Source organism: Triticum urartu, chromosome 7A (genome assembly GCF_056163025.1).
Source record: "Triticum urartu cultivar PI428250 chromosome 7A, HENAU_Tu73, whole genome shotgun sequence".
Classification (NCBI taxonomy): domain Eukaryota; kingdom Viridiplantae; phylum Streptophyta; class Magnoliopsida; order Poales; family Poaceae; genus Triticum; species Triticum urartu.
The window spans coordinates 534565984-534580620 of NC_141879.1; the positions used below are offsets into that span (position 1 = coordinate 534565984).

A 14637-nucleotide genomic window follows, 5' to 3' on the forward strand; every position below is an offset into this window, starting at 1 on the left:
CCGCCGGTCGCCCCTCTGCTCTGAGCCGCCTCACTTCCAGACCCTCCTACTCCACCCTCTACTGCTCGCCGCTCCTACTTCGCCGGTTGCTCATCGCGCCCACTGTTGCCTTCGCAAGTCCGGCTGAAGACAGGGGAGAGGAGGTGGGGGGCCAGTTGTCCGTATGAAGATTGGACTAAAAGTCAAGGGATGGTTGTTTACAAAAATCGTGGAAGCAGTAAAATTCAAATCAGTTGGAAAATTAACGATGTACATGACTGGTTCGACATCCCAGGAAAAGATCAGGTGCTATCCACCTTATTTATATTTTCAATATACTTTAAATTCCTCCGGTAACAATTATCCTCCCTTTAATATGTTTGTCCCATGTTCATGGCAGAGACGAAAAGATCATCTATCATCCAGATACATCAGGACAATTATTCATCGCCGATGTGGAGTTATATCGCGGATATGGAGTGCATAGCCTTGTCATTTTGCACTGACATTTATCCGTGCTACCGTGCTAAACGGAAGCGCTTACGCTGCCGCCCTTGCGGTCTAATCTACATCAACACATCGGAGCTGCACCCATCTGCACGAGCTGCTTAATGAGTGCACGCAAGTTACCGCTCCTGTGGCCCGGTTTATTTCAGCAAATCTGGAGCAGATCATAATATATTATCAGTTTCCACTGGATGGCTCAATGAATTGGAGTACACATCGTTGCCCCTGTAGTTTGGGTAATTTCAACAACCAGCGTGGATGACCCACTGGCCGGTTTACTGACACAATTCCAATGGGATCAATTATAACCCACCGAGATTCAACATATTTCAGCAATCCACTGGTTATATCATGGTCAAACATGGAGAGTCTCAAGCCAACTCCTCGAGTAGTCTTAAGACTCGGGGGCTACGATGACATGACTCAACAAATCTTGCCAGTTTCAGCAAATTCAAGAACCCCAGGACGATGGAGGGAAAGATAACCCGGTCCCGGAGGCTACTGTTATATTAATGAAAATTTAAAAAGCCATCAGAAATATTCTGGCTCACAACGATGCTTCCGATTTACAATCCGGTTCAAGGGAAATCCCATCTCCTGCACAGCGCTGAAACCCTCAATATCCGGTTCAAAATCCGGTTTAAGAGGAAACTGTCTCCCACAAAGCTCTGAAGCTCTCAATATCCGGTTTAAAACTTTGGTTGAAAAAGAAATTCATCTCTCGCAAGTTTGAGTTCTCGGAAAAGTTAAAGGTTTCCAAAGAGAACTTGTTGCCACGATGCGCGGTTCAAACATGGGTATTCCGCTTTATTGGCTTATCATATTATTGATCACATGGGGGCTTCTGCTTTATAGAGCAAAGTTATGATTACCCTTTGATCCGGCTTATAGGCCACACACAAAAAAAACTTGGGGGCGTTATACCCAGGTTAAAGGGACCAAAGAGAGTCTGTTGCAAAAGCACAACTCAAACATAGGTGCCCCTTGAGCACAGCTCAAAATATTGCTTGGGGGCTCTTTTGTTCTAAAGAACAAAGAGTTTTTATAACCCTTGTAATAGGCTTAAAAGCCAGGCTTGGAAGCCAGGTGTATTCACCTAAAACCCCGGGTTATCCTGCCTTTTTAAGTAAGACACTCCGCCCAGGTAATCCTGGAATGACCCACCGAAGGTTTGACAAGTCAATCTTATGCAGACCCTGAACTTGTCAAAGTTAAAACGACGATTGGTTATGTGAGGTCCATCTTATAAGGTTTGTAAAACGGTTTAACTCAGTGGCCTGGCAGCCCATGAAAAGCCTCGGTTTTTGGCCTGGCAGCCCATGTAAAGCCTCGTTTTTTGTTGATTTTTTATTCGATGGTTTCTTTCTTTTGAGGTTTATTTGATGAGGCTTATAATGCTTTATGATTATAATTCACCGGTGTTTATTAATCCGGCCTGGCTTTCGACTATAAGTCCCTAGTATGAGATAAGATAATATCCGGTGTTAATTAACCTGGCCTGGCTTTGTTCATAAATCGGCAATATATCATAATTACCAGTGCTCAAATTTTGGGTTATCACCCTTACTACACTGGCTTGGTAAACTAACAGGGTGATCAAATATCACAGGAATCGGTTTTCAAACCGGTTTATATTATTCAAATCTTTAATAGCCAACATGGCTGGATTTTTTTATGGTTATCAATAATCAGTATTATGATTGAGGTTTTCAAAGTCGCTTTAGCGCAATGGCTATTACTTTATCAATGGATATGATTTATTCTACAATGGAAGGAATAGTCTTGAGTCGCTACAGGCTTACGACCCAGCACTTGGGGGCTACATTATTCAAGTTGAGGTTACATTAAATATGCAAGTCTCATGTCGCTGCAAGCATGCACCATGACACTTGGGGGCTAATGCAAAGTCACTTTCACTGGCATTATTGAAGACCCGACTCATCACATCATAATAAGCCGGCCCTTGGGGGCTACCAATTGCTCCTCTCAAAAATTCAAGGTACACAAGTCTTAATCCATTATATTGAAAGGTCCACTACTCAGTTGGTAAAGTACAAAGCTCTTAACCTTGTGGACATGGGTTTGAGCCCCATGATGAAGGTTACTTCATATGATATTATTTTCAGTAAAGTATATATAAAGTCTCAGCTCAGTATTATCTTACTAAGCCGGCCCTTGGGGGCTACACATTGTTGTTCAAGTTTACATATCTACAAAGTCCCTGTTCATTATTGCACAATGACCCGGCCCTTGGGGGCTACGGTAGTTGAAGTTTTTTATGAGCATAAGGCAATTACAAGTACCATGTTGCTGCAAGCATGACAACCGGGCACTTGGGGGCTACATATGTGGAATACTCAGTTTATGACTAATGATTGACATGATCAACCTGGATTTCTTCAAGCTTGTGACATTCATATTGAAGCAAGTCTTAAAGATGTTACTATGTTCCCTTCTTAAGACTTGGGGGCTACAAGTGATATACATATAAGGGAGGTATGTTTTCAAAGCTGATGTTAACAAACAATTATGACCCGGTGCCATCAATATTTATAAACCGGCAATTTTTGCAATGATAAACCAGCAAGTTTTACATCTTTAAGCCGGTTGAAAATCAGATGAGTATTTCAAGACTAACATTTTTTGTTAAGCATTGGGAGCTGAATCAAATGAATTATCCTTCATAGTATTTCTCTGTGAGAAACCAATGTCACAAACTGAGTATGAAGCTGGCCTGTTGACCTGGATTTTCTAGAAGAAGGAAATGACAAGGAGTTAAGGATGATCAGGTGCCGGCTTACAAAAGTTCTTAAACCGGAGCATAATCTGTCAAAATTGTTCTTGTGTTTGTTTTACAGGATCAGTTTAACATGGATAAATCCAAATTAAACTGGGGGCTAATGTCGGGGATATACCCCGCAGTATGACCCGGCCGGAGTTATGACTCGGCTGGGACAATTAAGTCAGATGATGAACCGACAGATGATGAACCGGCAGATGATAACCCGGCAGACGTTAAGTCGGATGATAACCCGGCAGATGATAAGCCAGATGGTAAACCGATAGACAGTCATAACCCAGCAGACAGAGTCGCCTGGGGTTAATAAGCCCGAGACGTTAAGAAGCCCAAGATGTTAAGAAGCCCATGAAGAGAAGTCAGAATAGTTTAAGTCTTAGTCCGAGATGGACTCTACATGTAACCCACCCCTTCAACTTATATAAGGAGGGGCAGGGCACCCCAAGAGAGGGGGGAATAATCTTAAGGCTAGACATAACTAGGAGAGCCGATTTACGGCGACTCCCTCGTGATGATAATGAGACCTAGCCACAAACAGCATGTAGGGCTATTACCGGATGATATTTCCCGTGGCCCAAAGCGGTCTAAACCCTTGTCTTGTGTTGCATCTCTCGATTCCGCTCAACCCCTCTCAAGCTACCACATAGATGCGTTGACCTCATGACTAAGTCCTCACACTAGGACATCTGCCATGACAATTCCACGACATAGGGTGTACTAGCTCCCAAGTCATCATCATCTTCATGTCATTAGTGCTGGTGAGGAATCAGTGCCACTTAATTCGCTTGTCTGAAAATAAATCCATGCCTTAGTCAATTCCCGTGAGAAACCCAACAGCCAGCCATCGAGGGTCTAGTTTGCGCCACCTCAGTGATCCATCACACAATCTTCCTTCTAGCCATGGACCACTCCCTCTTCACCATGACCGTATTCTCTATATATACTAGCAGTGGCGATTCATCCGCGTGCGGGATGCGCGTGCGACTTAGGACTTGGGCGACGGCAAGGCGGGAGGAGAGGAGACGCCGGTGAGTGCTGACGCCATTGCCAATTTTCTTTGTGCCATGCACTGCGGGGGGGTGGAGGCGAAGGAGGGCACAATTAATTAAGAAATGAGGGCACGATGGCAGCCGGAGAGATGAGAAGAGAGAGGTGGATTGAGACCGGCCAAGTAATAGACGTAGGCGCGAGGATCGCTGGAGTTGCCCCTGGCCGGCCGGAGAGGAAAGGGGAGATGGTCGAGGCCCTAGCAGTACCAGTTGTGAGGAGGAGACGATATTTCAGATTAAGCCGTATGTCGTCTGTCGGCTGCGTCAAATGAGGGCCAGAACGAGAGAGTAGTTGACCGGTCGAAGAGAATGTATTTTGGTGAAGCATGTATTTGGTTTTATTTGCCAATGAAAAACATTCTGTTTTGCATCCGTCTTCAGTAGCAAAAAGATGGTTTCTAGATTACCTTAAATTCGTTGTCCCATCTGAGTTTCATTGTACTTTGGGTTTGGAATGAGTTCTTTGGTTCCAGTGTATCGTGCTATTTCATTATGTTCTCGTTTTTATCCAGATGTCATTTTTATCTCTATATAATATAATGTATATGGAAGCTGTTACTATGTCACCTGGCCGTTACTGTGTCTTAGAGTTGTGTCCCATATGAATTTCATTGTACTTTGCGTTTGGCATTGGCATAGCCACCTCTGCCGGGTGATCTCCTTCTCGAGCCAGCCCCATTCCCATCTTTATTCCTTGGTGCAGGCTCCGGTGTCTCACTTTCTTACTTTTGAGCTATGTTGCTGCTTCTCGGCACCCATGTATCTTGCCGGAGCTCTTTCTTTTACTTTGTGTTGTTGTGTTGTGTTGTACGCAAACAAGAGATTTTCATCTGTAGCATTTCGCTGCAATTCACTTCATCCAGTCAAGAGGATAATATGGAAACCAAGTCCTTGCAGTTCACTGTACAGTTTCAGGCTAGATGGTAACGCATGTGCTTTTGCTACGTCTACCCATGCATCAAATGAGGTCTCATTGAATTCCTGTAATCTGCAAAATCAGTGGAGCTGTGAAAAAATGATGTTGCAATTTTTATCAACAAAAACTACAAAGTAGAATATCCTTAATATTATCACATCATCAACAAGTTTCGAGCCTACACGGTTGTTTGATACACCGCGAGATGCACCCGTCCCAGGGGTAGGTACCGGCATGCCAAGCGCGGCACCCGTCATACCCCATTTAACTTAGGCTTTTACCTCCACCGTGAGGGGCCAAACCTGGTTAAACTCGTGTCCTTTGTTTCCGATCAACCCTGTTCAAGCAACCACCTAGTTGTGTTAGCCTCAAGACTTAGCCCTTTCACAAGGACATCTGCCGTGAACCATGACACACGTATAGCCTCCACAATTTCCCCTCCTCACACCCGAAATGCTAGCCCACGGTGCACATGGCAACCAAGCTCTAGGTTCGCATCTGTAACATGTTGTTTTGTTGCTTGCAAATGGTATAACAGTGAAAATTTTCCTTGTGTTAAGATACATATATTTGCAACTCTGCAACTAATGTATGCATGTGTGCCAAATGCAAAACTACAATACTATTGTCATCCTTAATTCGAACTCACTTGATAGTATAAATGGTTGAAGATCACATAATCCAATATTGACCTATCTACCATGAACCCTGGAAAGTCGAAGAAGAAGAGAGACAGAGGAGGGAGGCTACCTGCAGCGGAGGGGCTGGGAACAGTGCAATGGCGAAGGGGGTTGAGGACAATGGAGAGAGGCGGTGGGGCCTAGTAGCACCAGGGGAAGGCGCGGTGAGGATCGGCGGCAGAGAGGTCCTTTACCACCACCAAGGACGACGACGGGCTCGGGGAAGGCGTGTTGAGGACCGGCGGCGAGGGAAAGGACATACCAACGTGGGGGAGGGCCGGCGGTGAGAGGGAGCGGAGAGGGAGAGTGAGGGGAGGGCTGGCGGCGAGAGAGAGTGGAGAGGAAGAGTGGGGGAGAGTGACGGCCGACGTGCGCAGAAGAGGATGAGTTGGTTTAGCATTAGCGCGGGACAAAGGACCTGCGCTACTACTACCGAACTACCTGCAGCGCCGGATAGATGGCAAGCACTACTGGTAAGTGAGGCCCACATGAGGCTATACGTATGGATAGTAGCAGCGGCAGGTACACGGCCCACGTTACTACTACATGGTTAGCTGCAGTGCGGGTACCATACCCGCTCTGCTACTAAAATTTACCTGTAGCGTTGGTCCTTGGCCCGCGCTACCGCTACTTAACAGTAGTATGGAGCACTTACCTTGCACTACTGCTAAGCATCTACATATAAGGTATTTCAGGCCCTCCATGATTGATCCCCCCTCTGACAGAGTACCGGAAAATGGCTCTAGATGGGATCGCAGAAGAACAAATACTTGCGGCGGTGGAAACATTGTTTCGGTTCGTGCTCTGGTTTTTTCCCAATATTTGGGAATTTATAGCGCTGGGATTAGGTGAGACAGAGCCACGAGGGGCCCACAAGGCATCAGGGCGTGCCCCGTTGCCTTGACGTCTCCTCGTAGGTCTTCTAGTCCCTCCCCGAAACTTCTAAGGTCTCTTTTATGTTCAAAAAAAATCATCAAAAAGTTTCGTCATGTTTGGACTCTATTTGATACAAATTATCTGTAAAACAAAAAACAAGCACAAATTATCTAGAAAACACCAAGTATTTTAAAAAATTGTGATTATTTCTTGAATTTTTAAACATTGTTTTAAACACAAATATTTTTATAAAATACAAGCAATTTTTTAATCAAGTGAATAAAATTCAATTTTTGGAAAAAGAATGTTTCTAAAACAACAAATTTTTATTTATTTTTTGGAAAAAATGAACGAAATGTTAAGAATAATTTTTTAAAAAATTTACAAACATTATTTCGAAAATCATGAAGAATTTCAAACATTCTGAAAAAGCACATAATTTGATTTTAGTTCTTTTTGGAAATACAAAAAAATTTAATCAAGTGAGCTAAATTCTATTTTTTTGAAATATTTTGAGAAAATCCAAACAATTTTATAAAATATTTTTAAAATTATAATTTTTAAAATTAACCAAACAGAGGAGAAAAAACATAAAACCAAAAAGGAAAAATAAAAAATAGAAAAAAATGAAAATGAAAGAAAAACAGGTACAGAAAACCTTCTCGAAGATCCCAAAACCAGTAAAAAGCTTCCGGAAGATTCCCAAACCCGGAACTAAAACGACCTCTACTTAGTGCTGAAAACGGGCCCGTCCACTCGCATGTTTTGTGCGAATGTTCAGCAGTTCGACGCACTGTGCATCATACAGAAAATTCCCTGAAACGTTTGCGGTGGGAGGCCTTTCGTAGCAAACCTCTGTGTATTCGGTTTCATAAATACAAGAACAATTCCATTTTTGTGTAGGCTTTTGGCCAACTCCTATTTAGTGCTTCAGTCAACGTTTATAAGCAAAACTGTAAAAGGCGCACACCCCCTCTCTCTCCATAGATACTGTATGGGCCGGCCGTATCCGGAATTAGCGGGAGCTCCCGTTTCCCGGTTTTGGGAAGCTCCCAGAAGCTTCCTGGCTTGATTTTGTGAAGCTTCTGTCAGGTTTTCTTTTTTAGTTTTTTGGACCGGTTTTATTCTTTTTAAATTCATTTATTTTATTTACTATTTTTATTTTGTGTTTTGTTTCTCTGTTTTTTTCTTTTTATTTTCTCAAATGCATGAAACCTTTTTTTAGTTTCAATACCTTTTCAAATACATGAATTTTTTAAAATTTGTGAACCTTTTTTACATAACCCTGTGAACTTTTTCCAGATTTACGAACATTGTTTTTGAATATGTGATTTTTTTTTTCAAAATCGATGAACATTTTTAAAGTTCCCAATTTTTAAAACAATTCATTAAATTTTTGTTAATTTTATTGAAGGTTTTTTAAAATTAGAACACTTTTCTAGATTCATGAAGATTTTCCGAATTCCTTAACTTTTGTCAAGTTTTTTGAACTTTCCAAATTCCTGAACTTATTGCATGATTGTTTATCAAATTCATGATTTATTTTAATTTATTGACTTTTTGAATTGCATGAACTTTTTGAAAAGTCAACGGGCACTGGGCCCCCCGCCAATGGTCAACAGTCAGCTGGCTAAGGCCCTCTTTGATTCGCAGGATTCTCAATATGCAGGAATATGAAAAAATACAGGATTAAAGTGGCATACCCACTTGAATCCTATGAGATTCGCATAGAGTGTTTGATTCCATAGGAAAAATAAAGAAATTGTAAAAGAAGGTTAGAGTGGATACTAAATTTCCAATAGTACACATAATCTCTTAGGAAAAAGTTCTGTAGGATTTAATCATGTGAATCAAACTAACGTAGTAAAAAATTAAATGACTCTAACCCTCCAAAAATCTAATGAAGTTCCTTTAAATGAAAGAGCCCTTACCTGGAAACCTTGTGAACCAAGTAAACCAGGGAAATAAAAGGGCGAAGAACCATGAAACCTTTTTTTGGTAAGGAACTAGGAATTGAGGTATGGCTCAACTTTTTTATTTGACTAGCCCATTAGCGGGAGGTGTTCCCCAACTGGCGCACAAGGATTCTCTCTCGAGAAAAAAAAAACGACGCGTAAGGCGTCCATGTGTGTCGCCCCAGCTTCTCATGCATTTTTTTCAAAACAAGACGCAAGTACTCATACTCCCTCCGTTCGGAAATATTTGTCATCAAAATGGATAAAAGAGGATGTATCTAGATGTATTTTAGTTCTAGATACATCTCTTTTTATCCGTTTTAATGACAAGTATTTTCGGACAAAGGAAATATATGCACGCATACACTTATATCTCTATAAACACACACATGCACACCCTACATCTATAAGCACATTCGAGAGACTGGGCGACATATCATCTTTAGATTGAAGAAGTCATCATAGGAACATCTCCTCTCACTGAACGTGTACCGCCGAAAATTCTAACATAAATCCACAACAATGCGAGTATCAAGACTTAATCCTGATGAGTGGGTGTCCTAGCCATCAAAACTTTCCATTTCTTGATCGTACTGAGATAAGCTTTCCATTTTTCGGCAGCTAATCGTGGCGAGAGAAGACTTTCCGAACTTGCACACTGCCGATCACATCCACAATCGAGACGCACACGCATGCACAAGCCTTTGAATGCAATGTTTATCCCTACCCTAATTACATTAGCATTAACCACTCCCATTTAATCGCTTCAACTCATACGCGCGCGTTATGTGTGGGCGCTCCTTGATCCGACGGCCCACAGAAGCGTGGGCCACGAGCATCCATCGATCCGTCCGTCCGTCGGTCGAGGAGCGATAGGTGCCGAAACTCGGATTTGGATGACGATCGCCTTCCTTTTCCGCCTTCCTCATCACCCATCCAGTCTGACCACCAGGGGGGTTGAGAAGAATTCTGGCGTTCCGCCCACGGAAACCTTTGGTGCCATGATGATGCATATCCCGCAATTCTCGCTCTGCCCATTTCCACCGCCGTTATCCATCCAGCCCATCGCCCCCTGCCTCCTCGCGATCTTCTTGCACATATAAGCAGGACCAAACCAAGATGGCCTGCTCCTCTTCCACCTGTGGCGATACCACACTGCATGCGCATTTCGTTGCCTGCTTGGTTCATGTGTTGTCAGGCCTAGGCTTCATGGGCGAGCTCCGTGTAGGCGGACGGCGTAGAGAAGGTGAAGACGCCGCCGGGGACGACTCGTTCTCCGAGTCGATGGCGGCCAGCTTGGATTCCGGCGCGTCCAGCGGATCGCTGTGCTCGTCGATCATGTCGAGCCTGACAGACGACGACGCGGAGTCCTCCCCGGTGGCGGGTGATCCTACGCCGTCGCCATCGCCGTCGGACGCGATGCGGCTGGACGGGGACGGCGGCGGGCCTCTCTACGAGCTGGCGCCGCTGCTGGCGCACCTTCCCGTCAGGTGAGTGGATCGACGTCCAAACCCAGCATATTCCTTCCCAGTGAGCGAAAATCAAAACTGATGACAAACTGACGATTCGCTTCTCACAGGACAGGGCTGTCCAAGTACTACAAAGGGAAGTCCCAGTCCTTCACATCTCTGTCCGACGTCAAATGCTTGCAAGATCTCGCAAAGAAGACCACCGCCCACATCGGCAGGAAGGCGAGCCGCTCGTCGACTTCACCGCTTCACGTTCAAGGGCCTCGCAGCAAGACGATAGGGAAGAAGAAGAAGGCACCGCCCAGGGGTTCATCTGGCCGGCTGCCGTCAAGAGCAGCATGGAGCAGGGGCCTTTCGCACAGAAGCGGTAAACCACCTGCATACGAGAGCAAGAAAGAGCTGTGCAGCAGAGATTGCAGCTAGCTAAAGGCAATGCAAAGTTTTGCAAAATGGGGTGAGATAAGATTTACCAGAGACAGAAAGAATACCCCTTCCATGTCTTCGTTTGCCACTAGAGATCTCTGCAACAACTGAAGCTCCTGGGAGCAAGTTTTGCTTCTGTTTTCATCTGTGACCAATGTTATAAAACTGTATGCTCTGTCTGATGATGCCAAGAACAATTGGCTAAGATTGAACTGACAACACAAATCCATTATTTATTTTTGTATAATAAACAGAGGTTGATGTGAACCAGCACAATGCATATTCAGACATTTGGATGGCTAGCAATGTCTAAATACACAATGTTTGGCACTTTCAGTTAGCAGTAATCAACAGAGCTTAATGTACTCCAGCACTGTGTGCTGTTTATATTTAAATGAAATCACATCTGTAGAACTCAGTACAACTTGTGGTGCAATTTTCAAATTTGTATCACCAATCCTCTCACATACAACACATAAGCCATGCACTTCTGAGCAATATATATCCATAGACATCAGTGGAAAATTCGCTGGTACCCAACCCAGCTACTGACGTAGTTGAAGATGAGTCCACATTTGTGATTCAAGAATTCTTACAAATTAAGACCGCCAAAACAACTTTGAGGGCGGGGCCATAAAAATGGTTGGAGTGTTGTACAAGAAGAATAGCTATAGCTATTTTCTTCAGCGCCGCCAATAAAAAATCAGCTGATGAAGTACATTGGATTTGGAAGCTTAAAGGATCTCGTTGCCATTGGCAATCCTATCAAATCACTCCATTGATCCCCAGAGTTTCCAAGTATCTTGAACCCTTCCGCTTCCATCGCAGCTCGCCTCTCTGATTTGTATTGCACAGCGGTCTTGCCAATATCAGAGATTTGCCTGCAGCATGTGTATACTTCCGATTAATACAAACTGGCTATGGTACATAGAATTGGCTGCAAAATGGAGTAATTTTTTAATGACTGTATGTACTTTCCTTTTGTGTATAGCGAGAGCACAAGCACAAGTAAAAAATGGGGAAATAAAACTTAGATAAAACTAGATGGTTTACACTGCACGGCCTCTCTTTTTTATAGCCACATTATACGCAACTCAAAGTAGGAGAAAGATGGTTAACAGCCTAACTTCAAAATGATCCACTAACGGTTCTAAACTACAATGGCAATATAGAAAATCATAGTACAGCAGAGTTCTTTGTTTGATAGAATTTTGGCAACACTCCTTACATTGAACATCATTCAACACACTGCTAGAAGTTAAATTGTGACACAATTCACTGGGAGCTTTCTATGGACTAGCAAAGTAGCAATCATCCGCGTGCAGTGCACATTTACCGCAATATATATTGTACTAGAAATTATATTAATGCATGAGTCAAACTATATTTACAATGTAAGTGTACTCATTATTGAAATTACTTTTATGATGTAAACTAATCATAGGAAGAAAGAATAAGCATTAAGCCTACACTAAATCATGAACCATGTACCTAGAATTAACATGTAGATACTTGATTGGTTAGGGGATTTATTATTTTGAACCAGCAACAAAATATACCATTATCAGAGTAGAGATTAGGAGGTAAGATTCCAGCTAATTCTTAATCCTTGGATCTGGTGATTACATATTATAAATAAGACGAATGGCTAAGATTGTTTGGATCAAACTCTAAAGTTAGTACAAAGTTAAGACACTTATTTTGGGACGGAGGGAGTACTTCTTACGGTACAGATAAGATATGTCACGTTGACTTAATAACAAGTTGTTTTCAGGAAGCCTCCTGAAGTTCATTTACCATACTGAGTGTTGAGTGACCATCACCAAGGATATTATTTGGAAACTAGGGTCTTCCAGAAACTTCTTGGATCCAAGCAAGATAGCGTCTGATGCAAAAAGATAGTCATTTGATACATGAGTTATAGCAAATACCTCAGTATGAGTTTTTCCCATGAATTGTAGCCCGCAAACAATAGATTGTCTTCTGTAGCATTTCGCTGCAATTCACTTCGTCCAGTCAAGAGGATAATATGGAAACCAAGTCCTTGCAGTTCATTGTACAGTTTCAAGCTAGATGGTAATGCAGGTGCTTTCGCTACGTCTACCCATGCATCAAATGAGGTCTCGTTGAATTCCTGTAACCTGCAAAATCAGTGGAGCTGTGAAAAAATGATTTAGAATTTTTTATCAATAGAAATTACAAAGTAGAATATCCTTAATATTATCACATCATTTGCCCTTTTGAAACATTTGGAAATTAAGAATGATACATGTTTCAATCATACTCCATGGAAATTACTGCATGTTCTACAGCCCACACTGACCCGGTTGCTAAGAAACTGGAGATTGCTTCACCATGACTTCGAATTGCTGGTGATGGATATTGAGAATTTTGAGCAGAAAGATAAGGCGTTGCTGATGTTTGGGTGGGTCTGAAGAAGAAAGGGAAAATAAATGTGGAGATAGTTGCTTCGAAAAGGAAAGGAGGGGATATAATCTTGCTGTCTGCAGCATGCGTTGCTGGAAGAGCTAGAAAGTCGAGCCAGGTTGCTGTGAAATCCAACACTTAATTTAATAGGCTTAGATGTTGATAATTTTGTTGCTAAAATGTGGTTTCCAGTTAGTTATTTGAGCCCTGTTTTTTTAACAAAATGCAGGTAACCATACTACAGTTTGTTTCTTGCAATGAAGGTGTAGCTTGGGCAATGATGTTCACGCCCTTCAGGTAAAACAAGATTGCAAACAGAAGAACTGTGATTATGCTGTCCTTTCGTAAGAACCAAATCTGCAAACGCTCAAGAGAACAGGCTACCAGTCAGGTGCTGTTTTGTCAGGCTTCAGACAGATTTACACCTATATATAAACTTCAAGCATATCAAACAATACTTGACGAAAGATCTAAAACCTACTCACAAATTCTTAAGGTAGTTATGAGTTGACACAAATTCTCATGGAATCCAATGAATTGCCAATCTCAAATGCAGGAGGCAATAACAGTGACAGATTAATTTGAGCAGGCACAATCAATGTAACCCGAAAAACCAGAGCTGGGCCGGGGTCAATTACCCCCATCCGCTGACGGCGTAGTAGGGTGCGTTGGAGAGCAGCGTCTCGTCGACGTCGAACACCCAGGCCGGCATGGCTCCCCCCTCGCCCGACGCGAACGCCTGCGCGGCGAAGGCGAGGGATTCGGCGGCCGCGACGGCGGAGTCGGACGCGTAGCGCTCGCCCTCCATGTACGCGCGCACGGACGCCCCGCAGCGCGCCGGCACAGTGCGCCAGGGGCCCGCGTTGGCCGTCTCCACCGACAGCCTCCAGCTGTCGCAGAAGAGCGCGTCCGCGTCGGAGACGCCCCAGGACACGGCGGTGGGGACGTCCGTGACCTGGCGGAGGACGGGCTCGGCGCCGGCGACGGCGACGACGACCGCCGCTGCGGCCGCGAGAACGAGGAGGATGCGGCGCATTGTGGGCGGCGATGGGCTAGGTCTCGGGTTCCGCCCGGGGTCCGGCCTTCGCCGTCGGGGATGGATGGCTTTGCCCGATTTGGCGATTACCGGAGAGGTTGGACGAGCGCAAGGCACCCCATGGGGAATCTTTGGCTGGTATATTGGCGTGTCGCCGTGGGGCACCGTGACTGAATTTCGAGGGACCCGCAAGGCCGCAACTTCTCCGTTTGACGGAAGATGGCCCCACAGGTTTCGGGGCCCAGTTGCCAGTCACGGTTAGATTATCCCTGACGGAATTGTCAGGGTGTTTTGCAAATCCGCCCTCCTGTACATGGCAGCGGTCCGGCCCTCAAATGTCCCCGTTTGCAACCACAATCCCTACTTTTAAAATTTCAAACCCCATGTAAATATATGCACTCGATCATCACACACAAACAATGGATAGTAAACATAAATAAATAAAAAATCTTACATAAAAATGCAATAGCGCAAACATAAAATTTGTCCACGGTGCATAATTTAAACATAAAGAATAGTTCGG

The 14637-nt window shown here is 43.8% G+C and overlaps 1 protein-coding gene and 1 pseudogene across 2 annotated transcripts; one reads left to right on the top strand and one right to left on the bottom strand.

Moving 5' to 3' along the window:
* The first annotated feature begins 9691 nt into the window (after positions 1-9691).
* Positions 9692-10918, top strand: LOC125521415 (uncharacterized; annotated as a pseudogene). The gene is made up of 2 exons (XR_015610363.1): positions 9692-10249; positions 10339-10918. The product of XR_015610363.1 is annotated as an uncharacterized LOC125521415 (transcript).
* Positions 10919-11139: 221 nt separating this feature from the next.
* Positions 11140-14296, bottom strand: LOC125523271 (acid phosphatase 1). Its single transcript, XM_048688323.2, has 3 exons — positions 13717-14296; positions 12583-12792; positions 11140-11532 (listed from the first exon to the last, which is right to left on the bottom strand). The coding sequence occupies exons 1-3, from the start codon at positions 14112-14114 to the stop codon at positions 11355-11357; spliced, it is 786 nt and encodes a 261-aa protein (XP_048544280.2). The 5' UTR covers positions 14115-14296; the 3' UTR covers positions 11140-11354.
* Positions 14297-14637: the final 341 nt, after the last annotated feature.